The sequence below is a fragment of the Nannizzia gypsea genome, genomic scaffold, assembly GCF_000150975.2.
Source record: "Nannizzia gypsea CBS 118893 supercont1.1 genomic scaffold, whole genome shotgun sequence".
Taxonomy (NCBI): Eukaryota; Fungi; Ascomycota; class Eurotiomycetes; order Onygenales; family Arthrodermataceae; genus Nannizzia; species Nannizzia gypsea.
The window spans coordinates 98,978-125,331 of record NW_003345201.1 but is presented as its reverse complement, the minus strand read 5'-3'; the positions used below and the strand labels follow the sequence as shown (position 1 = coordinate 125,331).

General features: G+C 48.0%; 9 protein-coding genes across 9 annotated transcripts; 4 read left to right on the top strand and 5 right to left on the bottom strand.

The window, feature by feature from the left end:
• Positions 1-1,601: 1,601 nt before the first annotated feature.
• MGYG_00047 (ribose-5-phosphate isomerase) lies at positions 1,602-2,472 on the bottom strand (the record flags this gene model as incomplete). The annotated part of the gene is made up of 2 exons (XM_003175908.1): positions 1,602-2,035; positions 2,097-2,472. 2 exons carry the CDS (start codon positions 2,470-2,472, stop codon positions 1,602-1,604), a joined length of 810 nt encoding a protein of 269 aa, XP_003175956.1.
• A 1,080-nt stretch (positions 2,473-3,552) lies between these two features.
• On the top strand, positions 3,553-5,314 carry MGYG_00046 (NEDD8-activating enzyme E1 regulatory subunit; the record flags this gene model as incomplete). The annotated part of the gene is made up of 2 exons (XM_003175907.1): positions 3,553-3,912; positions 3,971-5,314. The coding sequence occupies 2 exons, from the start codon at positions 3,553-3,555 to the stop codon at positions 5,312-5,314; spliced, it is 1,704 nt and encodes a 567-aa protein (XP_003175955.1).
• A 363-nt stretch (positions 5,315-5,677) lies between these two features.
• Positions 5,678-7,080, bottom strand: MGYG_00045 (hypothetical protein; the record flags this gene model as incomplete). Its single annotated transcript, XM_003175906.1, has 2 exons — positions 5,678-6,918; positions 7,005-7,080. The coding sequence occupies 2 exons, from the start codon at positions 7,078-7,080 to the stop codon at positions 5,678-5,680; spliced, it is 1,317 nt and encodes a 438-aa protein (XP_003175954.1).
• Positions 7,081-7,402: 322 nt separating this feature from the next.
• On the top strand, positions 7,403-7,753 carry MGYG_00044 (hypothetical protein; the record flags this gene model as incomplete). Its single annotated transcript, XM_003175905.1, has 1 exon — positions 7,403-7,753. The coding sequence occupies one exon, from the start codon at positions 7,403-7,405 to the stop codon at positions 7,751-7,753; it is 351 nt and encodes a 116-aa protein (XP_003175953.1).
• A 1,318-nt stretch (positions 7,754-9,071) lies between these two features.
• MGYG_00043 (hypothetical protein) lies at positions 9,072-11,395 on the top strand (the record flags this gene model as incomplete). The annotated part of the gene is made up of 5 exons (XM_003175904.1): positions 9,072-9,235; positions 9,303-9,329; positions 9,402-9,502; positions 9,573-9,914; positions 9,990-11,395. 5 exons carry the CDS (start codon positions 9,072-9,074, stop codon positions 11,393-11,395), a joined length of 2,040 nt encoding a protein of 679 aa, XP_003175952.1.
• Positions 11,396-11,998: 603 nt separating this feature from the next.
• Positions 11,999-13,007, bottom strand: MGYG_00042 (retinol dehydrogenase 11; the record flags this gene model as incomplete). Its single annotated transcript, XM_003175903.1, has 2 exons — positions 11,999-12,843; positions 12,938-13,007. The coding sequence occupies 2 exons, from the start codon at positions 13,005-13,007 to the stop codon at positions 11,999-12,001; spliced, it is 915 nt and encodes a 304-aa protein (XP_003175951.1).
• A 1,168-nt stretch (positions 13,008-14,175) lies between these two features.
• On the bottom strand, positions 14,176-15,925 carry MGYG_00041 (CTP synthase; the record flags this gene model as incomplete). The annotated part of the gene is made up of 3 exons (XM_003175902.1): positions 14,176-15,330; positions 15,393-15,665; positions 15,722-15,925. The coding sequence occupies 3 exons, from the start codon at positions 15,923-15,925 to the stop codon at positions 14,176-14,178; spliced, it is 1,632 nt and encodes a 543-aa protein (XP_003175950.1).
• A 628-nt stretch (positions 15,926-16,553) lies between these two features.
• On the bottom strand, positions 16,554-18,097 carry MGYG_00040 (8-amino-7-oxononanoate synthase; the record flags this gene model as incomplete). The annotated part of the gene is made up of 3 exons (XM_003175901.1): positions 16,554-16,979; positions 17,048-17,190; positions 17,254-18,097. The coding sequence occupies 3 exons, from the start codon at positions 18,095-18,097 to the stop codon at positions 16,554-16,556; spliced, it is 1,413 nt and encodes a 470-aa protein (XP_003175949.1).
• A 399-nt stretch (positions 18,098-18,496) lies between these two features.
• MGYG_00039 (fatty acid synthase S-acetyltransferase) lies at positions 18,497-26,197 on the top strand (the record flags this gene model as incomplete). Its single annotated transcript, XM_003175900.1, has 4 exons — positions 18,497-19,164; positions 19,222-23,962; positions 24,022-24,315; positions 24,389-26,197. 4 exons carry the CDS (start codon positions 18,497-18,499, stop codon positions 26,195-26,197), a joined length of 7,512 nt encoding a protein of 2,503 aa, XP_003175948.1.
• Positions 26,198-26,354: the final 157 nt, after the last annotated feature.

Sequence of the window (26,354 nt, the reverse complement as noted above, 5' to 3'; positions counted from 1 at the left end):
AACATCTTGCAGTTGGTTGAATTTATGTCAATGTGTAGTTGATCGTGGCTGGCTAAATATAGGACAATCAACGCGTTAACTACTAACAAGCTCACTAACTAACTAGTTAACATCTTAGTTGGTTACCCAGCGTTTCAGGGTTAACTTTTGGCTAGGGGCTCCAGGGTGCAACAGGGGTCACGGAACGTAGTTATTTCGAGCGTCAAGCCACCAGCGGCGAGCAAAGTCCATGATAGACAGCAACCAGAAGTCAAGATCTAGAGGGAGGACATAGGTGATATCAATCAGAGTAAGCCGCTTTGTGTGTCTTGCTCCGGGGCGGCTTAACTAGTTAGTTAATGTATCATTCGCAAGCTCGAGTTTCGGAGGATCCCCTTCCTTGCAATGGACGTTCCGCAATACTCCGGACAACCTGGTCCTATAACAACTCTTCTGGTTTACAAGTTGTTGGTTTTCCTCTTAATAGGACATGGGCCTTGCATTGAGGTGACCGGGGCTCTGGGCGGTGATTTCTGGACACACAGCCGAGCGAATTCGGTCATCGACTGGTCACATACCCACAAGCTGCGAAAGCAAATCGAAATAGAGAGCGAAACATCGAACACTGCCTCGTTGTACGCTTCATTGTCCCTTCGAATGAGTTTCATTCTTGCTGAGAACTCGTTTTCCGATTCTCTACTCTAAACCGGCGAGAGACCTAAAAACCGATAAAGAGGTTAAGCCTTGGTCTGGTTGGTCATGCCAACAGTCGCCAAAAGCTGGCTCACACACTTTTCGTTGACCTTAGTTATGGTATAAGTTGTGTCTCTTATATCGGAGTGGCTGGCGTCAACTCCTATATTTAATTTTAGAGTATCAGATACCGGTTTGCATCCCTTAATTCTGAAGGGGGCACACAAAAGATATATTACGAATCTATCCACAATGTTTTGATACCCACCGAGGTGCTCAATGGTAAGAGTGAAAGCACAAAATTGAAGGCAGGAGATATCAGTGTTTACTTCCCACAGTCTTGAACAGGATGCCGGAGTAGACCCGGCTCAGGGCCTGCTTAACTACCAGAGCACCATGATGAACAGATATTTTTGGCCCTTGCACTACGATTACCCATATAATGGAAGGATGCATTTAAGGAGGAGCAGCCAGCTGTTTTGCTAGCCCAGCTACTCCATCTACACACTCGCACTGGTTAACGTTCACCCTACCTCCACTTTGAAGAAAGGGCTCTCTAAGGTTAGAGCATTGCCGGGCGTTAACTTACCATCTTTGCACAGCTTTGACCCGGTAGAGACAGGGCGATTTATTCAGTGACCAAACCTTCTTGGTAAAAGGCACTGGAATCGACTCCGTTCGCGGTTCTATGGTTCGTTATTTTCTTCAAGGAGCGCAGTGATATAGTCGCTCCTGTCTTGGAAACCCAGAATCATTTCCATGAGATAACCTAGTATTCTTTACCACTCAACTATGATCGTTCTGATAGTACGTATCGTCCTTATCGGCAAACTATGTGATGTATAGTATAAATGGTCCCGCCAAAAGGTTTGTTACCTAAACCAAGAAGACAAAGAAATTCGGAGGTCTTCTAAGAAAAGTGGAAACATCTATTTAGCCCTCTTTGAAATAACCGTACCATCAGTATTTCCAAAGTAGGCTGCAACAGGCTTTTGACCCCCTACCCTTCCGTTGGCCTGGGCCTGGGAGCCGTTAGGTCCGCAGAACAAACCCACTTCCAATACACCAGTGATTGCGTTGATAGCATTGGCCAATGCTTCTACTTCCCAGACACCGCCCTCAGCCTTCTTCCCTGCTGCAATGTCTGAGGGCAAAAGTAGAGCTGGGAATGGCGCATCAACGATAAAGAATGCCTGGTCGGTCTTTAATGGGCCAGCCTTTTCAGCCGGGTTTTGTCTTAGAACAGGGTTGGGGCTACCTAAGACTTTCAATTCAGCCATCACTCGGCGAGCGGCTAGGGGTGCGACCTCGATTGGGATTGATGGCCAGGAAGTGAGAAGACGGCTCTGGTTTTTGCGCCAATCTACTCAGGCATTGGGTTAGTTAACTGAAGGCTCCATCTCCTAATATATAGGGTCAAATACCAGCAACACAGATGAACTCTTTTGCCTGAAGAGCGACTAGTTTCTCCTGGAAGAGACAGGCTCCACCGCCCTTTATGCAATTCAAGTCGTCATCCACCTCATCCGCCCCATCAAACGCAGCATCCAGTACGGTCCCCTCTGGTAGAGCATCGAACGCAATAGCTGTAAGGCCGGCATTAACTATCAGCTGATTAGACTGATAGCCGGTAGGCACATAACTGGTGGCTGACGTATCAATGCCAAGCGCCTTTATAGCCTCAACAACATAAACGATGGTAGTTCCACTTCCGATACCGATGAATTTTGCGTCTTTAGGGTAGTGGTTTTTCACTGCCTCTGTAGCAGCGGCCCTTTTGGCTGCTTCTATGTCTGCCATTTTATATTCTGGAGACGGTACCTTTGTGGATAAGCGACGAAATTGTGGGTATGATGGTCGGATGTATACCCTCCTGGAAGTGAGGTCAGAGAGCAAGTGCCTGCTTCTCAACAGGGAGGGGTTCGTACTGTATAAAGAGCGCACACAGAAAAAGGGAGACGAGTGAGAAATCTTTGTCCTAGAAGCCAGCTGTTAGTAAGTTCGTCTGAGTTAAAGGTAAGAATTTCGTGGAGACAAAGGGCATTCTCGGGATGTCAGAGAGGCTTCTCCACCCTCGCTCAACGCGATCCAGAGGCAGTGAAGGGCGGGCCAGATATGTATTATCAATAATTCTTTTTTGAGTGAAGTCGAGAGTATTCGAGTTTGGACTAACAAATCCTGGGGCTGGGATAACTACACCTAAGTTGCTCTTATCTTGGAGCCAATTTTGAACAAGAAAGGGATATAATTAGCTAGTCACAGGGGTGGGAGACTCATAACAAGTCAACCCATCTACACACTCACAGAATGTTCCTCGACGCTGGTATAGTTGTCATAGATCTAGATGTCCCTAAGATTATGCAGTGATGAGGGGTCTTTTCTTTCCTGGCTGAGAGTAACTGGTCAGCTGCTGTTCAGCTTGTAGTAGTATAACGTCAGATCAATGACAGACTGAATAGAATCTAGCCACTAATGATGGCCTCTAGTATACCGCGACGAGCGAGATGAACCGTAACGCTTCAACCTTTCAGTCGATGAAGTTACCGAGTTTGATACCTTTTTCCCCCCTTGATGTAAAAAAAAAGAGCGAAACTTTCCTGCCTTGGCCTCGTTATCGATAACGACAAGAACTTTCTCTGGGGCCGAGGTACAGTCACGTGAGGTAGTCAATGGTTGATTATATAACTAACTAAGCCAAGAGGCTTGTTTACGCGGGGCAAAACTAGAGAAAGAGGACGACGACGACGACGAAGAAGAAGAGGAAGAGGAAGACGGAACATTCTTATATTTTTTGCTTGAGCGCCTCAGGGACGGCGAGATAGTGTCTCGGCTTGACGCCGACCGTCTCGGCCCGCGCGGAACCCTGGAATAGATTGAACAATGGCCTCTCACGCCGGCCCTACCACGAAGGAGAGGAAATATGATCGCCAGCTGCGGCTCTGGGCTGCCAGCGGCCAGCAAGCCCTAGAGTCTTCTCGAGTGCTTCTCATAAACTCAGATGGCCCCGTGGATAGTGATGGCTCGGAGTTGACAGGCGTTGTGGGCGTTGAGACCCTGAAGAATCTCGTTCTACCGGGGATAGGTGGCTTTACGATTGTTGATCCTGCAACTGTCTCTGAACTTGATCTAGGGGTGAACTTCCTCCTATCTGAGGACAGCCTGGGTAAATCCAGGGCTGAGGAGACATGTAAATATCTTCGGGAGCTGAATGAAGATGTTGATGGGTGGGCCTATAAAATGGTATTGTTATCTACTGTTTCACTCTCTCCCCGTCGACATAATACTGAGAACGATAAAGCCCATTTTAGATGCCCTTAAAGATCAGAGCTTTCTGCCACAACACCAGCTTGTCATAGTTTCCGGGCCAATACGGCAGTCTACCCTTCGAGCCATATCACAAGCCTCAAGGCGGCTAGATATACCTCTAATGTACACACACTCGGTAGGGTTCTATGCATCTTTTTCGCTGCAGCTGCCGTCTGTTTTCCCTATAGTCGAGACACACCCGGATGCTAGTTCCACCGAAGATCTTCGTTTAACAAATCCTTGGCCAGAACTTGCAGCCGCTGCGGGCAAAGCAGAAAATCTAGATGGTATGGACGATCACCAGCATGGGCATGTGCCTTATTTGATACTTTTGCTACATTTTCTTGAGCAGTGGAAGGCCAACCATAGTGGCCAGTACCCTCAGAACTACCAGGAAAAATCCGAGTTCAGAGACATGGTTAGGTCCAAGGCTAGAACTAATAATCCGGAAGGAGGGGAAGAAAACTTCGACGAGGCTGTGGCGGCCGTTTTGAAGAGCATAGGTCCTTACTCCTTGAGTAGCGACTTGCGCAATGCCTTTGGGATGGAAGAGTGTTCGCAATTAACAACCAGCTCGTCCAATTTCTGGATAATAACAGCATCAGTCAAAAGGTTTTATGAAACACATTCTGTGCTTCCCTTGTCTGGGTCACTTCCAGACATGAAGGCTCAGTCATCGGATTATATCTGGCTACAAAACATATACAAATCAAAAGCACGACAGGATGCTGCCGAAGTGCTTGCCACTGTTCGGAATCTTGAATGCAAGCTACGTGCTGGCTTGGAGAGAGTGCCAATATCAGAAAAGGAGGTTGAGATTTTCTGCAAGAACGCTGCTCATATAAAAGTGATTAAGGGCCGCGACATTCCATTATTACCCCTAGATCAGTCAGACGAAAATTCGCAGCGAATAGTGAAGGCTATTAAGAGTAGTCTGGAGATTCCCGACTCCCTTATTCCCATTTTCATCGCTCTCAGTACTCTTGACAGCCTAGTGGCGGAATTTAAAGAGACGGGCTGTTTAAACAAGGCAGAGGGACCGTCGTACCTCGATGAAACAGAAAATTGGACGGCAATACTCTCGAAACACCTAGCTGGCCTAGGCCTGGGTGAAAACGGCATGGACGAAAGTGAAAGCGATATTAAGTCCCAGATAGAATCAGCCGTAGCGGAAGTACGGCGAGCGGGGATTGGAGAACTGCATAATATCTCAGCTATGGCAGGTGGCTGTATAGCCCAGGAGGCACTCAAAGTGCTCACCAGGCAATACGTGCCTCTTGACAATACCTTTATCTTAGACGGAGTAAGGTCTCGGGGTGAGATGTTTAGGATATGAGGATTTAATGATAGCAGTTACGTCAAAATGATATACATGAATGACAAGGGGCTTTTCTTATAGATATTTACTCAATTTTTCCTTTCAAAGGCAGGAGGAAATTTTATATTTTTGAATGATAGAACACCAAAAGAAACGGCATGAAGAAATCTATAAGGTAGAACCATGCAACTGTGCCATTTATCTGTGGAGGCCAGGGAGGATGAAAGAAGAAAGGAATAGGTGGGTGGCCTCAGCCCACTTGAACCTGCCATTGTTATTATACATGAATTCAACGGTTAAAAAAGAAAAAAAAAGGAGGTCCGCTGATTATAAACAGGGGAAAAAAGGGTATATGAAGAAAATGAAGGATATAAATGATCGCTATAAAAGTCCAATAAAGCCGCCAAAGACAAGCGCAGTAACTATTCCCAGGGTAAATGTAATAGTTATATTAGTGGACTTTCGTACCGCAAGGCTGTGGTTGGATGAGCCGTCTTCGGTGCTTGTTGGCCTGGGAGAAATGGTATGGCCCGCACTGTCGGTACGCGGGCCCCCATCATCTCCACTATCGGTAGGATTGGCAGTACCTGATACGAGTGGAGGAAACCTCGTAGGATCAGTACCCAGGCGGAAAGTGGTGTCCATATAGATGACTTCCGAAGGGTTTATTGTAAAGGTATGGCCATCCACTGCAAAGGTAGTTGGGGTAGTATTGCTAGTGATAGTAGTGCGTGATGGCCCGTTTCCAATGGTGATAGAGTCAGTCTCCTGGATAGTGATAGGTATTCCGCCCAGGCCAAACATGGTCCTGGTGGGAACTGGATGGGAAGGGTCTGAGCCTTCTGAGGTGATAGATCCTGGATCAACTGGTATAGAACTACCGGGCGAACCCGTTGGTTTAGGAGGGCTTTGGGAATCTCCTTGACCGCCTCCTTGACCGTTTGGAGTACTGCTTGGAGAACTTCCCTGACTGTTTTCTTGACCGCCTGGCCGGTTTTTTTGGCTAGCTGAAGTCGTACCTCCCTGAGAGCCGCCGTGAGGGTTGCCTGGGGAATCAGAGTCGGACTTTGATTTGCCGGACGGTCGAGAAGCGCTCGAGTCATCAGTTGGTGAGGCTGTGGGGGGTATATTTTGGCCAGCTGCGCTTCCTGAGCTGGTATCCCTGAAAATGGGTGGTGGTTCAGCGGATGGGACGCCTAGGATGGTGGTCTTCTTGGTGACGCTGACAGTCGATATAAGAGGTGCGAGAGAAGGGAAAAAGCCCATCTTACAGCGTGCGGGCGGACAGCTGTATGTCGAACATGGCGGAGGAGGAGTGACAAGTGTAGGTGGGCCCATGGGTGCTGTATCTATAGGTTTCATCGTATGCACTTCTGTGATCGTGGTATACACAGTCTGCGGTGGCTTTGTGGCATAGAACAGCTCCCCTGTACACGCTAACGGCAGCATTGGCACGTAGGTTATGGGACAGTGACATGAATCTATGTTTGGCGGCCATGATGACGGACTTGGAGGAGCCTCTGCCGGTGTCAGTGAGGTGTTGATGTTGTACGGAGGTGGAGGCGGCGGCGGCACGGAAGTTCCGAGTATCTCTGAGACGGGTTCGCGGACGACAATTCTGCCTGCAACAACAACCGCCAACGTCAGTTACGACCAAACTGTCGTTCCTTGATATACACAACGCTCGATTAGAAGAGATAAGAAATACCGTCATGGTAGTGCCAGGGGTATCCAAAGGCTGTGGAGGAGCCCATCAGGGCCAGCTGAAGTTGTATGCTCTTCATAGTTCCTGTTTTTATTTTCCGGGAGCAACAGAAGATAAGAGCATCGTTGACAGTCAAACCCAGCACAGCACCAGCAGTGAAGAGAAAGGAATGTTTCACTCTTGAAGGCTGAAGGAATTAAATGTCCTAGAGCATCAACGCGCCTGGAACGAAAAATAAAGACTACGCCACATGATTGACACTATTTAAAAAAGAAAAAAACGATGCCAGTGAACAATAACCATGACCGCGAGGAAAAAAAGCAAATAAAGAAGAGCCAGCAGAGGAGAGAGGGAGGAGAGGGAGGAGAGGGAGAGGAAGGAGAAACTGATCCGAGTCGGCGATGACGGCCGAGAGCTGGAAGACGAAGTGCTCCTTCGGCCAGGAAACGCGGATGAAGACCGTCGTTGGCTCAGTGAGCAGATCAAATTCCGCGATGATATCGGCCCAACCAGTTAATACGGGACCAGCAAGGACCTGGCTGAGGCTGAGGCTGAGGCCAAAAAGAGAGAAGAACAGAAAAGAAGGACTCAAGTGTGCTCTCTCACTTTGTTTCAAGGAGGCAGAGCATCCGTATAACTGGATGTTTGCTTCTTCGGTCTCTGAGGAAAAGAGGCAGTTCCAGCTTATGGCTTGCTGCCTCCAATTGGGCGAGAGTTTAAGCACGGCAGCGCAAGGCATGGCTCTCCCCTGATCATCTCTAAGCGAATGGCGGGTACTCCGTACATATATAGGACAAAATGATTAACACCAAGTCCATTCCACCCATCTTAAGCTCAGAACCGGCTTTCCATGCGATCTACTCCGTATGCACTCCGTATGAAACATACCATACGGAGCACCTTTTTCTTTTTTATTAATTTGGCCTTGTATTTTCAAACAGATGGGTTCCTCTGGTCTTGATGGGATAAATTGATCATCGGCATTGACACTGGGTCGGCCCGATGACATGTTTATACGGCGCACCTTGTGCTATACGGGCCCTCCCTGGACAAGCTTCCTTGCCACCCAGGAATGGGAGCAGAGATAAAAGAAACAGAAGAGAGGCTGAGGCTGATGTTGCTGATGTTGGAACATGGATGCCCAGCTTCCTCCCTTTCTTCATGCCGACTCTATACTTCTACGGAGTATCCCGTCCGGTACTCCGTAGATGGTGTGAGATCCGGCTACAGTCGCAGAGAACTTTGCCCGAATATTGACATAGGTACTCCGTACATACAGAATACTTTCTGGGGAACCCTGACACCGGCTATGCAGCTCGCTTGCCCTCTACGCATGTATGAACTGGCTCGGAAGTTTGGATGCGACAGCAGAATCGCACGCTTTAACAGCCAGAGCTCTTATTGAAGCCACTTGATAAGCAATCATGGCGAGACCGCTGATACACGTATTCCTGCACTATCAGCTAGAACGAAGGAATCTTCTTTAAGCTTGAAACAATGCTGGCGGCGCCACCACTAAATCGCACTACTGTGGAGGCTTGCTAGGCCAATTGACGATAACCATCACGATGTGGACGGAGCCTTACTTAACGCTTTGTATACGCTTACTGGGCAGAACGAGCCCGAGAGTACGAGGCGCGAAGATTTTTATCTGGTCCGCTGTCAGAGGGCAAAGACGATCTCCCAAGTGTATTTTCCCGCGACGTTTGGCCGTCTCGGTCCTGGGTACAAGGTTTTTCGAACCCTGGATGATGGCTTCACTAGTCGATGGCCTGTACCATGCTGGTACATGCCCCTTGCAAGAAGAGGAAGATACGGACAGATGAGAGAGAAAGGGATACGCCGAGCTTCAATGGCTGACAGAAGCCGTTCATTGCTTTTTCTGGGGCTTCCTTCCTCTTCCTCGACTTATCATATTTTTCTGAATTTCTTTCTTCTCCTATAGCATGATCATGATGCAGTCGTGGATAAGCTGGGCTGCCATCATCTTATTCTCAAATATGCCTCTCTCCCAGCCAGGGTGTGATTTCGATCTCTCCTAATGTCTGGGCTCGTTCAAGTGCGCCGACCATGCGCATGAGTCCTCTTGTCTCTGTTGGCCGCCGCAATCCCCTACGGAGTGTTCCTAGGTGGACTTTTAGGCTGGCTGTGGTTGTCTTCATATTATCGAGCCTTGAATTTGCCGCAGCAGCCTCTTTTCCTGCCCCGTTGAGCGTTACTCCAAGTTCAAACTGGTATGCTTCGGTTTGGTCTTGCCTCTGTGTAGCATACGTTGTGTCGTGCTAACAATTTCCAATGTAGGATTGGCTATGATGGCTCCTGGAGCTCGTACGTTCTGCTTGCGAACCTGGTTTTAAGAGTAAAGGGAACCGCTATCGGCTGACCGAATTCTGTTTCTAGGTTATCTATCCGGGTTGGAACACCTTCACAATGGTTACAGGTGATACCGAACACAGGCTCGTCGGAGACCTGGGTAATCGGGCGTGGTGGATGTGATGCCAGTATGTTATCCTACTGTACTGGGGATGCTGCCACGCCAATGAGATAAGTGTTTCTAACATGGTGATGTAGCGATGAGATGCCGAAAAGAACGCGGTGGCCTGTTTCTTGCAAATGCTTCCACAACCTGGTCGCATGTCGGCCTGTATGAGCTGGGGAGCAACCTCCAGCTTGGCGACGCCGGCTACGGGGACTACGGCTACGATGTCGTCGGCCTAAACAACGACGTTTCCGTCTCGGAGCAAGTTATCAGCATGGTAACCACAGTCAAGTGGTGGATCGGCTCTCTCGGCCTCGGCGTTACAGACACAAATTTCACTGATGAAAATAAGCTATCTCTGCTGAGCAGCCTGGTACAGAACACGAGCATGGTGCCTAGTCATAGCTACGGTTATACTGCTGGCGCTTTTTATCGTACGTCAGAATATCGTGATAACCCCCTACATGACCACAAGTTGGAACTTTCGAGCTGACACTTCCCGGGGTTAGAAATGAAAGGTGTACCAACTTCTCTCACTTTGGGAGGATTTGACAGAAGCCGATTCGTTCCTAATGAAGTCTCCTTCTTCCTGTCTCCAGACAATCTACCCGCCGTTACTATAAAATCTGTCAAAGTTCAAACAGACCCGATGTCAATTTCAAACTCCTTGGGCGACGACTTGGCTATTGACCTATCCGCTGTCGGAACTTTTGTATTAGACTCGTCGACTCCTTTTCTGTGGTTTCCAGAGCAGATTTGTAATTCACTCGCCGGAAAGCTCGGTTTGGTTTATAATGATACCCTGGATCTCTACACATACGGGCCTAATACCTCTACTTACAATGCCATCGCCAGCTCAAATGTGTCCTTCACCTTTACTGTATCTGACCTCCCAGGTTCATCCAAATCTGTGAACATAACGCTACCATTCGCTGCTTTTGATCACAAGCTTACGTACCCTTACCCGGGGCTTGACCAGAATCAAAGCAGCGACGGCCTCCGCTACTTTCCACTCCGACGAACAACTGACCCAAAGAAACTTACTATCGGGAGAGTATTCCTCCAAGAGGCATATCTAACAGTCGACTATGAGCGTCGCAATTTTTCTATTTCCCAGGCCACTTTCAACCCTGATTCCGGAATCAGCATGGACCTTGTTGCCATCACTCCACCTATAGACAGTACGTTTCCCGGCGTAAATGGTACTACACACGGACAGAAAATCCCCAAGGCTGCTATAGTCGGCGTTACTATCGGCGTTAGTGTGGCAATAATCATCATCTCATTGATTATCCTCTTCTTCTATAGAAGGCGAAGATCCCGGGAATTCTCCATCAGTGAAAAAGAAGAGTGTCCTCCCAGGTTCAAGTTTCCCTGGAAGTTCTGGCGTAGATCCCCCTCTTCCTCCATGCCAGCAGAGTTAGTTGCCGATAAGCATCATCCTGTTGAAGCAGACAACACTGCCATTCGCTACGAACTGCCTGCAGCAACCCCTGTTGAGCTACCGGCGACCGAGGTCTCAGGTTACCGATATGGACACATGCAGAAAGCTCGGGATGTTGATATTGAAGCAAATGATCCACTCCCGCCGCCTCCTCCGCTTCCTCACCTGCAGTATCAGCATTTAGCGTCCAACCCGTCAGAGCAGGACCTGGTTAGTCCTATAGGACCAGGTTCGACCCTTGGCACATCAGAACTAAATAATAGTCTCGGCATCCCCTCCCCCATTGCCACATCTACAAATTCCACATCGCTATCACACCAAAGGCCCGGTTCATCCCCTTCATTGCTCACCTCGAGCCGGACTTTTTTATCGCCTACAACCACTGACACTGCCAATGATGTACCTCTTGACTCTCAGCCTCAGAGTGAACTGAAACCGGGTGTCACGAGGAAGTTCAGTTGGGAACAATAAGTTATACCCCAAATGATACCTAACGACTTTTCTGCATTGATTTATTTCCCCCTTTCAATTATTTGTTTATGCGCTAGCATTGTTGCATATTGTAAATATTTCCTAAATACCCTGCATATTTCATTCATATTCTATGCATTGAGTGCCCTATATTACTCAGCCTTGGTTCTCCTTGCTTTGGTCAGCGGTTATTGCATGTATCGGTATATTAATCTCCGGCTAGCTCTTGCTTCCTTGCACAAGCTTATAACGATACCTTTCCCTTATTGAATCGATAGGTTATCCTTGCCTAAACAGTCTAAACATCTTCCCTATCCGCTCAATTACTAGAGGTATCACCATAAGCAGCCTACCTTGTTTACATCTGTATTTGACATCAAACGGACTAGAATTCAAATGTTTCCGGTCCCGGGGACTCTTAACTATAATTCACACTCGTACTTTATATAGCCGTGTCGTTTTCACGGATCATCATAACATAAAGCTTAGTATAGTATTTTAACACTTGGTATTTAAAATGTCATCTTAAAACGAAATCGACTTAACACGATATAAGAGACCGCTAGATTTAATAAGATAGATTGTTTCTATATATTTCTTACTTCACAGGTATGCTTGCAAGGCCTGTTCAGTCCAATCCCACAGCTTCTTAGCTAATGCCGTATCTTGGGATGCCTTGTCTAGTTTGGTAGAGAGCACCCCGACCGGCTCATAGAATCGGCCGTTCTTCAAGATTTCCTTATCCACTGTTGAAGCCCAGAGCTGATTACAGACACCTTCCTCCGGTTTCATCAGATGACCAAAGTTGGTGACCCAGACAAAGGCGCGGTTGAAGTAACCTAGATTTCCAACTAGGCCGGTATTCACGACTCCGGGCGTGAGGGAGATACTAGTTATCGCCGGGTACCGACGTGCGAGCTCGCTCGCGTACAGCAAGTTTGCCAACTTACTCTGGCCGTAGCGGATCCATCCGCCAAATACGCTGAACTCCTGCTTGGTGCGCACTGCATCGAAGATGATTCCTCCCCCCGGATGCATCCTAAATCCTAACGAGGTGAGCAGGATGATACGCACGTCCGCTGCTACTGCTGTAGTCTGGAGAAGTGGCAGCAGTTTGAGGATCAGCAGGGCGTGGCCGAGATGGTTTGTACCGAATTGGATCTCATATCCGTCCGCCGTCAACCCGGGTGGTGTGGCCATGATGCCCGCGTTGCACATCAGAATATCCAGGCGAGACTCTTGGGCTAGAAATGTCTCTGCCGCTTGCTTCACTGAGGCTAAGCAGGCCAGGTCGCAGGGAAGGAAAGTGACTGGTGTCTTGCTGCCAGCTTGTCGGATCTGCTGGATGACTTTATCCGCACCGGCAGCCTTGCGACCACTGATATAGATATGCGCTGGCGATTTTAGCGCCAGTCGCTGTGCGCTTTCGGCTCCAAGTCCCCCAGTGCCTAGTCGAGGATATAACGAAGACAGGCATCAGCATAATGACTAAATAGAGGTATCGGGGCTTCTTAGGTTGGTTAGTGATGTAGTAATACTCACCACCAGTAATAAGAATAACCTTTCCAGTCAAGTCAGGCATATTATCTGGGCTGTAGGTAATCGTTGGCATGATATCTAGGAGGAAAAAAAAATGAAAAGTAGTAACTGCACAAACTAATATTATTGTTGTTCTTGATAATAATGGTTCGACTACATCTACACTGAGTTGTCAAGAAAGAAGCAAGCCTTATGCTTAAAGAGGTACCTAGAGGTGGACGAATAGTTGGCCCGAATGTAGGAAGAATAAGGAAGGCAGCCGGAGCGGAACAATTCTAGAATCAGTTAACTATGGCCCATGGAGAGCCAACCAGTCAAGCATTAGATCTTGTTCCCGGAACGCTCCAGATTAAATGCTGCCTGTCCCTGCTAGGTTTGGACCTTTTAAACATAAAAACAGGGGGTAAAAATGCGCTAGGCAACGAACCATGGCCACGCATTTCCTTCCAATGGTAAATTGTATTTCTCTGACTCATAGAATATAACCTAGTTATTTTTCCTACGCCGTACTCCGTATAGCTTGGCTTAACTACATGACATGGATATAGAATATATTATACATCCCGATGTGCGTCGGAAAGGAAAGGAAATGGGCGAGATGTAGCAACAGAGATTAGGCATTCTAGATCATGCTAACTACTCTGTACACCTTATTTTTATAAACTCTAACTAGTTCTTTAGTTAGTTAACTAGGTAACTATGGCACCAAGAGATAAGGCTCCACCCGCGGCCCCACCCTACCGTGATGTGGGCGTCTGACTCTCAAGGACTGGTTAACTGCCTAGGTAGTTATGTGGATAAGTATTCCTGGCAACTGTAACTATAACTATATATACCTAGGTAGCTATCTGCTTTACCTTAACTCGGCTACCCAGGTTGGAGTGCCTAATAGCAAAATTTTCGTTGGTGAATCTAGCTATGGTACGGAGTAGGTCCTTTTATATGGCAAAGGATGGTTGCTGGGGCCCTCTATGCGAATTTACCGGCTCCGGGACTCAGTCAGATGCGACCCCTGGAAGATGTACCAAGAGGGGTGGCTATCTTGCCTACGCTGAGATTACTGAGATCCTCAAGCATGGTAAAGGCATGCGGGTATTCCACGGTGGGGATTCCAACGCGGATATTCTTCTTTTACTTTTAGCTGATTATCTTGCACTATATTTCCTCTTAATAGTTTAGTGTCAAAATTTCTACATTAGGCTCTTGGTAGATTCTATCTATATATTAACTAAGTGTTAGGATCACCATCCTTCGAGGAGAGTAAATTTAGCTAGAACGCCATCTTTTGGTGAAATTGTCGCTTGTTCTTGTACCTCAAGTTTACTATCTGGGTATTTCAAGGTGAATTCGAAGCTACCAACTACTGTAGCGAGAAGACAGGCAAGTTCTGCTTTAGCGAAACCTTGTCCAATGCAACTTCGTGGGCCGTGGAGGAAACTAAGAAAAGCATAATTGCTGGTCGCACCGCCTGTGTTGGCCTTCCCAGAGCCCATGAATCGATCTGGATTGAATTGATCCGCATCTGGCCCCCAGAACTCTGACATATGGTTAATAAGCTCTGGTGAAATCACGATCTGCGTGTTTTTCGGAATAGGTTTCCCTATCAAGGTGGTATCTTTAAGGGCGACCCTAACGGTGTTCGGTATAGATGGATGGAAGCGAATAACTTCGTTGCAAACGGCGTTCAGATACCGAAGATTATCGACGGCAGCAGCATCAATACGGCCTGGATGTCCAACATTAATAGGGGGCAGATTAGCGCGAACTTCTTCACGGAGGCGGGTCTGGACTTCCGGGTGCTTGCAAAGGGAATATATTGCCCACTGAAAAGCCGCAGAGGTAGTTTCGTGACCAGCACCAAGAAAGGTCATTAGCTGGTCGACAAGGCTCTCGTCGTCAAAGTTGCCGCTCTGCATTGCAACCGATATGATATCAACGCCGATCTCTGCACTAGGATCCTCCATCTTTACTTTACGCTCTCTGATCATCTCCCGCGCGGCATCTCGGATATTCCTACGGCCAGTATTGATAATCTTATTCCGCCTTGTGGGTAATCTTGCAATCCATTTCATGTCTCCAAGGAGCATTCCAAGTATGAAAAGGGCCTTGGTCAGTATATCGGGGGCGGTAAAGATCATTTTATATGATCGGCTGAGGCTGTTTTCCGGGTCATGTAGGGAGTCGAAGTCTTGACCTATGCCTGCTAGGCCAATGATATCAAGCGAAGAGCGGCCGGCCCAGTTCCTGACTTCAATTGTGTTGTCCTCGGTGGGTTTTCTGCTTTTTAGGTCTCTTCGAAGCAACCTGACCATCTCGATACTCTTAGACCAGAAGAGAGGATACAGATTCTTGATATGACGGTATGCAAAGGCTGGCATGAGATTCTTCCGTTGGAACTATACAGACAACTGTCAGATTGAAAACATAGAACTGGATACAACAAGCGACCCTCTCATACCTTGTGTTCGTCCCCTTCGGCAAGCAGGATGCCATTTCCGAGCAGTCGGCCCAATCCTTGCTGTATCACTAGTGGCTTTGCAAAATCATAGGCTCTGCTTACTAGGATCTCGCTTAGAACCTTGGGGCTGGTTATCACAATCCGCTCAAGGTTTCCCACAATGTAGTATCTAATGATTCCATCATTGGGAATAACCCTCACCCACTCCTTCATTTCGGCATGGGGGGTGTCAACAAGCAAACTCGTCGTGTTACCCGTAAGCCAGTGTCGATTCTAAACAAACTTAGTATCTGAGCTAAACTCGCGAGTAGAGAAAACCGGTGGCTCACTAGTGGGGTAGGGAAGCATTTTAACGGCGTGAAGAATCGAGGATAGAGAAAGAGCTGGTAGACAAGCTTTGATAGGATGACGACTATAGCTATAATAGTGATTGTCGCGCCTCTAGACCCATACATGGTATATTCTGGCTTGAAGTAGACGCTGGCCAACACTCCAAGGTAAATGACACCAAAACTATTATTTATACGCCCCATTTTAGCGTTGCACTTGCTTTAATGGTGGGCGTACACAATATCTGCGTGTTAGAATCAATCAGCAAACGTGAAGTGTGATAGTTGTATAGATAATATTATACATATCTAATGGAGGTCGCGAATCTAAAATAATATATCAGCAAGCGATTGGATGGGAGCCCGGGACCCGGGGGCGGCGGATCGGTCCGCGGCTGCTCCATATAGTTGGTAAGTTGGTTTGGTTATCTACCCGTGGGTCGACAGTTTGGCATGACGATGACACTATCTATAGCCACCCCATGCACTTTGTCCAGTTTTGCAAAACTCGCAAGATTTCCCATCCCAAAGGACAACACTCGACTCTTAATCTTAGATTCAAACTTGAAATTTAGCTATACGGATATGTTTGTCAATGGCATTATAGCTCTCATCGCTGTTTCACTATATTGAAAGCAAGAGGGTGATTTGTCAGAGTTGTGGCTGGGATTTAAAAGAATGCTAGACTACTCATCAGCCTGATCATTGTGCCCACGCCTGTCACCTTTTTGTGATTTTTCTTTCATGTTGGTTTCTAAGGCCACTGGAATCTTTTAATGTGGGAGCTTATACAGTATATCCCCTTCCATATACTGCAAAATATATTCACACCTTATGCATTCGCAGCCATCAGAGCGTAGATCTGCTGCGCGGCTTTCGGTAACTTCCCTTTTTCACCACCCTCTTCGATATCAATCATCTCACTCGCAAAGTTGCAAATTGTGGCTGCCAAGTAATCCACCTCTGCCTCGGTATTCCCAGCATGGATCATTACCCTAACTCGGGACTTGCCTTTTGGAACCTGCGGGTAGTCAATAGGGACAACCGCTATTTTGGCTAGTTGCAGGTGGAAAAAAAGCCACCAGTTGTACTTTTGCCTGGTCCAGATTGGTACGATATGCGTGACAAAGTCGCTTGACTCATAATCCTCGCTCACGGGGATAGACAAGATACCCATATCAGTTGCTTTATCCCAAATGGGGTTGGAACTGATAGTTTTGAAGAAGTATTTGACAAGATGTTGTATGTTATCTTGAGCCTAAAGATTTACCCCCCGTTAATAAGTAGAATGGAAATGTATAACGTAGATTTGTGAGGGTTACGTACGTTCTGAGTGGCGCCAGTTCTCATCAAGTTGTAGGCCGCTCGAACTACTGCAACCGAAGGGAACGACGGGGCCGTGGTATTCACTAAAGACCCAGCAAAGTTTAACATCGTGTTTCGGACAGTGGTGTTTCCAAGAACAACAGCTTTAAAAGATTTAGTTAGTTATGATACTTGGTCAAATGCTAAATCTGGGGTTCTGATCTTACATCCAGTGCAGGCCAAGGCCTTTCCGCAAGTATTCAGTCGGATTGCAATATCTTTCTCGAGGCCTAGCAGCTTGGCAAGACCGACACCTCGCTCGCCAACAACACCAGTGGCATGGGCTTCGTCTGCAATAAAGGCGAAGTTTCCCTTAGGACAGATCTCTCTTGCAATCTCAAGCATCTCCACTAAGGGGCAGACATCTCCATCCATGCTATATATTGACTCTACGGACACGAGTATGGAGCGCGATCCGTCCTTAAGCATGGGTTGGGAATCCATGGTAGATGACATCGCTTCCCGAAAGGCGTCAAGATCATTGTGGCGGAATGCAACCTTAGTCGTGGCTAATGATGCAGCCATGCCCGTGTGTGTGCTGAAGTGGACTAGTTCATCGTACACAATAGCATCCCCTGGTCGTGGGATTGCTGTGTAGATGGCGATATTTCCATTAGAGCCCGAATTGAACATGAGAGCTGTCTCTGACCCCAGAAAGTCTGCGATCTCTTGCTCTACCTCCTCAATATAATCATAGTTGCCGCCCATCACGCGGGAACCCCCTGAATGCAGGGCAAAATCCGGGTGCCTTGCTAGCTCTGCGAGGAACTCGGTTCGTAGTTCTCCCGTGAGCCCCAGAGATAAAAGATCGTTGGAGCAAAAGTCTATAGCATCTCCGGTTTTCCAGGTGTTTTGTCCTCGAGTGAGCATAGATTGGGTAGATCGTCGAACATCCAGAGCCTCTTCAAGATTTCGGTAGAACGTCGGAGCATCTTTCATCTGGGGAGCCACAGGTTTTTGGCTCCTGATCCAGGAGACCACCTCAGAGACGCTTTTGCTGCTAGCTGCCATGGTGAAACTGCAGGCAGTGAAGAACGCACTTTTGGCGGTGATTCAATGGCTAGATTGGTACTAAAAGCGTCCTGCAGCGTAATCGGTTAATACGACGAACCACTTTATACACATTTCGATGTATAAATATTACCTGATTGAGGCCATGAGTAGTCTGGTCGGCGATGCGGCCCGAGATGGCGGCTGGTCGCTTGTACGGGTTCCGGGCAGCGAGCGGAGTGGAGGCGTTAGTTATTGCCGCTGCGGAACCCGGCTTATACATAGTTACGTTGTAACTTATGGAGAAAAAACATGCAGGGTATCAGCAGGGATCATGTTTGATGTTTATGAGAAGTCAAAGCCGCTTCTACAACACGAGCAGTTCTCACTTCTCATAAACGTCAGAAAAAAATCACAGTCATGACTATAAACGATAATAGCAACATTGATGGCCAGAACGTGACAATGGGTTTGAAACTGAACGGAGCAAGCACCAACGGACATTCCACCAACGGGATGCATGCGGAAGGCATCTCAACTGACACCAACGGCTTAAATGGTATTTCAGCTGATGCGGTCCACTACAATGGTCAAATCCCCATTGCAATTTGTGGTATGGCATGTCGCCTACCAGGCGGCCTAACGACACCTGAAGAACTTTGGGATTTCCTCCTCGCAAAGAAAGATGGTCGATGCCGTGTCCCAGAGTCAAGATATAACATTAACTCGTATTACTCGGATGCAAAACAGCCAGGAACTGTCTCAACAGAGTGTGGATACTTTCTAGATGAAAGTGTCGACGTCGGCGCGCTGGATATGTCCTTTTTCACCATGACGCGCACCGAGGTGGAGCGAGCCGACCCTCAGCAACGATTGATGCTGGAAGTTGCACGAGAAGCATTCGAGGATGCGGGTGTGACAAACTGGAGAGGCAAGACAATCGGTACTTATATTGGTAATTTTGGAGAGGACTGGCTGGAAATGCTTGGGAAAGAGACTCAGCCATGGGGGATACATCGTATCTCGGGCTCAGGAGACTTTGTTGTTGCCAACCGCCTCTCTTATGAGTTCGATTTACAAGGGCCAAGGTATATTCGTGAGTTAGAACGCCGTTAAATCATTCCCACACTGACACGTTCAAATAGCATGACGATTCGCACAGCTTGTTCTTCCGCCTTGGTGGCCCTGAACGAGGCCTGCGCCGCTATTAGCAGAGGCGACTGTGAATCCGCGCTGGTAGGTGGTGTCAACCTGATACTTGCACCAGGAATGTCGATGGCGATGCAGGAACAGGGGGTACTATCCAAGGACGGTTCATGCAAGACTTTCTCTGCCAATGCCAATGGATATGCCCGTGGAGAAGCGGTTACAGCAGTTTTCGTCAAACCGTTAGCCCATGCCCTTAGAGACGGCAACCCAATCCGAGCCATCGTGAGAGCCACATCCCATAATGCGGATGGCAAGACTCCAACGCTATCACAGCCTAGCACAGATGCACAAGAAGCTCTGATAAGGAGGGCATATGAGCTCGGGGGTATTAATAACTACGCAGAAACCGCCATGGTTGAATGCCATGGTACGGGCACGCCGACTGGGGACCCTATCGAAGCGGGAGCTGTCGCCAGGGTTTTTGGGGAGAAAGGCGTCTACATAGGATCAGTTAAGCCAAATCTCGGACATACTGAAGCGGCGTCTGGCCTAGTATCACTTTTAAAGATGGTGAAAGCACTTGAACATCGCGTTATCCCTCCAAATATCAAATTCACCAGCCCCAACCCAAATATTCCGTTTGTGGATTGCAAGCTCACAGTACCTACAGAGCCAACTCCCTGGCCAGAAGATAGACTCGAACGAGTCAGTGTCAATTCATTCGGGATCGGTGGTGCAAATGCTCATGTTATCCTAGAGTCTGCCGCTACCTACCATATCCCAACTCCGGTTTATGAAACTCCGGAGACACCCCAGCTTCTATTATTCACAGCAAATTCACTAAAGTCTATCACAAGGTTAGTCGACAATTACAAAGCCTGGATTGAGGAGAATCCAGACAAAGTGAGTGATTTGGCCTACACTTTGGCGAGAAGGAGGGAACATTTACCGCACCGAGTGTTTGCTATTGTCAGTAACGGTGGCGTTGAAAGTGTTTCGCAGCCTACGAAGTCAAAGTCAGCAAAACCGCCGGGCGTCGTGATGGTTTTTACTGGCCAAGGCGCCCAATGGCCACAGATGGGACGAGAGTTGCTTCGGTCGAATGAAGTCTTCAAGTCTAGCATTAGATCTCTCGATGAATACCTACAGACCATTGATGGTGAGAAACCTCAGTACACGATCGAGGAAGAGCTCAAGAGGCCAGGCAAGAAGAGTAAACTATCCTTGGCTGAAATTTCCCAACCACTTTGCACTGCTATCCAGATTGCACTGGTAGATACTCTTAAATCAGCAGGAGTTGTCCCAGATGCCGTCGTGGGCCATTCTAGTGGTGAGATTGCTGCAGCATACGCTTCTGGCGCTCTTACAGCTAGAGAGGCCATTACCGCTGCCCACCACCGTGGGGCTGTGACAAATAGGCAGAAACGAGCAGGAACGATGGCAGCCATTGGAATGAGCTGGGAAGAGACTGAAAAGTACCTCGCCCCGAATGTCACGATTGCGTGTGATAACTCTCCTAAGAGCGTTACGATTTCAGGAGATGTTGATGCTGTGAAATCCGTCATTGCTACTATCAAGGAAGAACAACCACAAATACTGGCTAGGCTGCTCCAAGTTGACAAAGCCTATCATTCGTACCATATGAAAGAGATCGGAGAGGATTACCAGTTGTTGATCGGCGAGGAAGTGGTTGGCAGAGCCCCATCAGTCCTCTTCTTTTCTAGTGTGACCGGAAATCTCCTGAGCACTGAGCAAAAAATTGATTCAAAATATTGGCAAGATAACTTGGAATCGCCAGTTCGGTTCAAAGAGGCTGTCACGGCAATTTTAAAGCATGAAGTTGGCAAGAATTCAGTCTTTCTTGAGGTCGGGCCCCATGGAGCTCTTGCAGGTCCACTAAGACAAATATTCACCCAGGCCTCGTCTTCTGCTCCTTATATTTCGACCATGGCACGAAATCAAGATTGTACCGCATCTTTCTTGGCTGCTATTGGGGCACTCCATTCACTTAGTGTCAGTATTGACCTTGAGTCCCTCTTCCCTACAGGCTCCTGCCTTCCAGATCTCCCCCGATACCCATGGAACCATGAAGGTAGTTACTGGTACGAAACGCGCCTAAGTAAGGAATGGCGCAATCGCAAATACCCATACCATGATCTCCTTGGTGCCAGAGTGGCTGAAAGTAGTGATAGTGAGCCTGTTTGGCGTAATTTATTCCATGTCACAAACACACCATGGATCCGTGACCACAAGGTTGGGGAAAACATTGTCTTCCCATTCTGTGGTTACATTGCCCTTGCAGGAGAGGCTGCCAGACAACTGACTAATATCGAAGAAGGATTCAGCGTTCGAAATATCATTGTCAGCACAGCTCTAGTGCTTAGTGAAGGGAAACCGACTGAAATTTTGGCCTCTTTTCGACCACATCGCTTGACAAACTCATTGAATAGCGCATGGTGGGAGTTCACCGTCACAGCTTATAACGGCCGTAACTGGACAAAACATTGTACTGGAGAAGTCTCCGCTTTTTCATCGACGCTCGGGCAGGCTCAGAATCCTAATCCCTTACCCCGAAAGCTCAATGTTAGGAAATGGTATGAGAAAATGAGCAAGGGTGGCCTGGATCTAGGGGGGTCATTCCAGACTCTTGACACAATAACGACTTCGACATCAGATCAACAGGCTGTCGGCAACATTGTGAATGGGAGGCAAGGAGATGAGGCTAATTACCACATACACCCTACTGCGCTTGATGGAACCCTCCAGATTCTCGGAGCTGCTGCAGTCAATGGATATGCGCGCAAAACCAAGACCTGGCTCCCGACCAGCATCGACAAAGTCAGCGTCCGCAGGTGCGCTTCAGACCTAGTAACTAGCGTTTCAGCTAGGCTATCCAGTAACTTCTCAGTCGTTGGGGAAGGTCGTTGCACATCTGGTGGCATGACTGTCGTTGAAGCTAGTGGTATTCGCATGTCACTCGCAGATGGTGCGGGTGCATCTGACGTTCCAGATACACACGCAGCATCAAGATGTGAATGGAGACCCGACATTGACTTCTTGGATGTGAATGAGCTCATACACGCACCTCATGGGCGTACTAACCACCTACGGCTACTAGAAGAGCTTGGAGATATTTGCTTGCTATTGTCCCAACGGAGCTTTTCAGAATCTCCGAGACAGCCGATTCTGCCCCATTTATCAAAATATGTTGCTTGGGTTCAGTCTCAATCCACCTCAATTGTTACCAGGTTGCCCTGGACTTGGACGGGCCTTGACAATGAGGCTATCTCTGCCCGAGTCGAGGGTATAATTAGTCGGCTATCAGGCACACCCGCAGCTCCAGTCGCCAGCATGATTCACCAGGTTTGTACCAATATGGATTCTTTCCTGTCCGGCGAGAACTTCGGGAATGATTTCCCAGGCGGAAAGCTCATACCCATCTATGACTTTATCGGACAAGTAGATCGAAAGGAATTTATTCGGCACTTGAGTCACTCCAAACCCAACCTCCGAATCCTGGAGATTGGGACCGGAAAAGGTGTGTCGTTGCATCGTCATATCCTTGACGAATTGACGCGTCCTGATGGGGAGATTCTCTGCTCCAAATACACCTTAACTAACCCTGGCTATGTTGTGGAAACAACTCAAGAGAAGCTATTTCCGAATATGGAGTTCGCCAGCCTAGATATAAACAAGGACCCCTTCGACCAAGGATTCGAGGAAGTTGGATATGATCTAATCATAGCTGTCAACGCTCTTCACGAGACAGAAAACATTATAGCGAGCTTGGCCAACATTAAGAAGCTCCTACGTCCCGATGGCAGATTGTTTCTGCAGGAACTTTGTCCCTCGTCAAACTGGGTCAATTATGTGCTCGGGTTGCTCCCAACCTGGTGGTCGAATGCTGCAGACAAACCAGCTGAGGCGCTTATTTTAGGCAAAGAAGGCTGGCAGTCAAAACTTAAAGCTGCAGAATTTGGCAATATTGAGGCCGTTACCCTAGATGCGGAAGAACCTCATCAGGTTACGGTCACAATGGTTGTAAGACAGCCTTGTGCAATGCCTACGAAAAAGATAACAGCCCTTGTTGAGGGTGAAGGACCTGCCGTTATCAGAATCTTGGACCAGCTTAACAACCAGGGCTACCAAGTGACTAGGTGCAAATTAAACGATATTCCGCCAGCAGGACAAGATGTAATTTCACTTTTGGACGCCGAAACCCCCTTTTTCCACGGCATCGACGAAGCACATTTTCTGTCGTTCAAGGCCTTTCTCCTTTGCTTACAAGACCGCGATGCAGGAATGCTGTGGGTAACTCATCTCATCGACATTGGCTGTAATGATCCGCGATATGCACAAATTCTCGGTCTTTCCAGGACCATCCGTACAGAGCAGCTCGCCGATTTGGCGATCTGCCAGGTTGACAGCTTCGAAAGTAATACTTCCATCAACCAGCTTCTTCAGGTCCTTGCCAAGTTTCAAGCACGGAAAGGCGACGAAGAACTCAACCCGGACTTTGAATGGGCCATTTTTAACGAACGTGTCCAAGTCGCACGCTTCCATCCTTTCGTCTTGGCGGATGAACTCTTGGTCGCAGAGGGAGCGAACGAGAAGGCTACACTGAATGTTCGTACACCGGGACGGGTCAATAGTTTGCATTATGAACGCCATGCACGAAAGGAGCTTGAAAGTGACGAGGTAGAGGTCCAGGTATATACAGCTGGGTTGAACTTTAGGGTAAGTCCTAACAGCGCTTTTTCAAAGCCACGTACTATACGCTAACAAGCCATACCTAGGATATTTTGGTTGCACTGGGTATTGTTGAACTTCCGATCCGTCTCTTCGGAATCGAAGCCGCTGGCATCGTAACTCGTGTGGGAGTAGATGTTAGCCCTAATGACCTTCAAATTGGCGATAGAGTCGTTTGCTTTTGCAGAAAGGACGCGTTCTCGACGTATACAACGACTCTAGCTGCTGTTTGCGTGCGAATTCCAGATAGTCTCAGCTTCAACCAAGCTGGAACTATGCTAATACCATATTTCACAGCAATCCACTCTATTGTCAACGTCGGCCGTGTTAGCAAAGGCCAGGTAAGAAGCACAAAGACCTGAGCGTTACAGTGTTATAGACAATGACATTGACTGATTAATTCGTATTGCACAGTCAGTCCTAATACACAGCGCATGCGGTGGAGTTGGCCTGGCCGCTATCCAAGTTGCCCAAATGCTAGAGGCTGAGGTATACGCCACGGTTGGAAGCGAAACAAAGGTCAAGTATTTGATGGAGAACTACCACATCCCACGAAATCGAATCTTCAACTCCCGAGACAAAACGTTTGTGGATGGTGTCATGCGTGAAACGGAGGGCCGTGGCATGGACTTTATTCTCAATTCCCTCTCTGGCGATCTCCTACACGCTACATGGAGCTGCGTTGCAGAATTTGGTACACTGCTCGAAATCGGAAAACGTGATTTAATTGGCGATGGTAGACTTGACATGAAACCATTCCTAGCGAACCGCAGCTATTGTTGTGTCGACATTGACGGGCTTTGGAAAAAGATTCATGTAGCCAGGGCTTTGATATTTTCCATCTTGGAATTCTACAACAAGGGGCATATCTCCCCTCTACCCACGACGATCTTCCCTGCATCCCAAACGCAAGACGCATTTCGCTTTATGGAAAAGGGCCAGCATATTGGACGTGTCGGCGTTTCGATTAAGCAGACTGAGGAAGCTGTGCTGGGATTCGAAACAACTAAGAGATCTCTGACGATCGCCTTTAATGAAGCATCCTCCTACCTAATGGTCGGGGGTCTTGGGGGTATTGGTCGTGCTGTGTCTACCTGGATGGTTGACCATGGTGTTCGCGAGCTTATCTATCTATCCCGCAGCGCTGGGCGCACCGCTAAAGATGACGTTTTTGTTCACGAACTCCGGACCATGGGTTGTGCGGTTAAACTCGTGAGTGGAGATACGACGAAGCTCGAGGACGTACAAAGAGCCATTGCCGCAGCGACATACCCGATGAAAGGTATTGTGCAGATGTCTATGGTGGTCGCTAACGAGAACTTCACAAAGATGAGTTTTGGCGAGTGGATGGCGTCAACGGCGCCCAAAGTCCAGGGGACATGGAATTTGCATAACGCTTCTCTAGCTGCAGGAATCGATCTGGACTTCTTTTTGATGTTCAGCTCGGTGTCGGGCATTGTCGGGCAAGCAGGCCAGGCCAATTATGCAAGTGGAAACAGCTTCCTGGATGCGTTTGCCCAATACCGTAACGGCCTAGGCCTAGCGGCCTCAGTTGTTGATATGGGGGCTGTCGAAGACGTTGGATGGATTTCAGAGCACCAAGGGATGATGGGTAAAATGTCAAGGAGCGGCTTCAAGCCCGTGCTAGAGCAGGAGGTCATAGACGCAATGGCGATATGCATGCTAGTTCACAGCAAGCCGGGTCAAGCCGCCGAGAGAGCTCTTGCTGTGGCTTCGAAAAACGATTCCTGTTTCGTTCACAAAAACACATTCCTTGTCGGCCTTGCATTGCTCATTCCGCTTCACGATCCCAGCAACTACGTGATCTGGAAGCGAGATCGCCGCATGGCCTCATATCACAATAACTCTACGATTAGTGCAGCCGCAGCCTCCACGGATACCCTAAAATCCTACTTGAACAGTGCCCAAGCAGATCCTTCAATTCTCAAATCATCGGAAGCAGCAAGGCTTTTTGCCGTTGAAATAGGAAAGAAACTCTTCGACCTATTGCTCAAGCCCCAGGACGAGCTTAATACAAGTTGGCCATTGCTCGATCTCGGCCTTGACTCGTTGGTAGCTCTAGAGTTACGTGCTTGGATCAAGCAGGTATTCTCCTTTGACCTTCCTATGCTGGAAATGATGAGTATTGGGTCACTCGATATTCTCGGTCAATATGCGGCGAATGAGGTGTACAGGATCGTGACAGATAATAACGAAAGCTAGGTGGTTCGTCTCGGAGGATCTCAAGGCTAAGTGCTGGAAATGTCTATTCGGGATCATATATCTGGGGCAGTATGGAACCCTCGCCGGGGCATAGCTTAATTTCTGTGGCAGTGAGTTAGTAAATTAATCTTTCAATGCTTCATTGGTATGTTGCTCA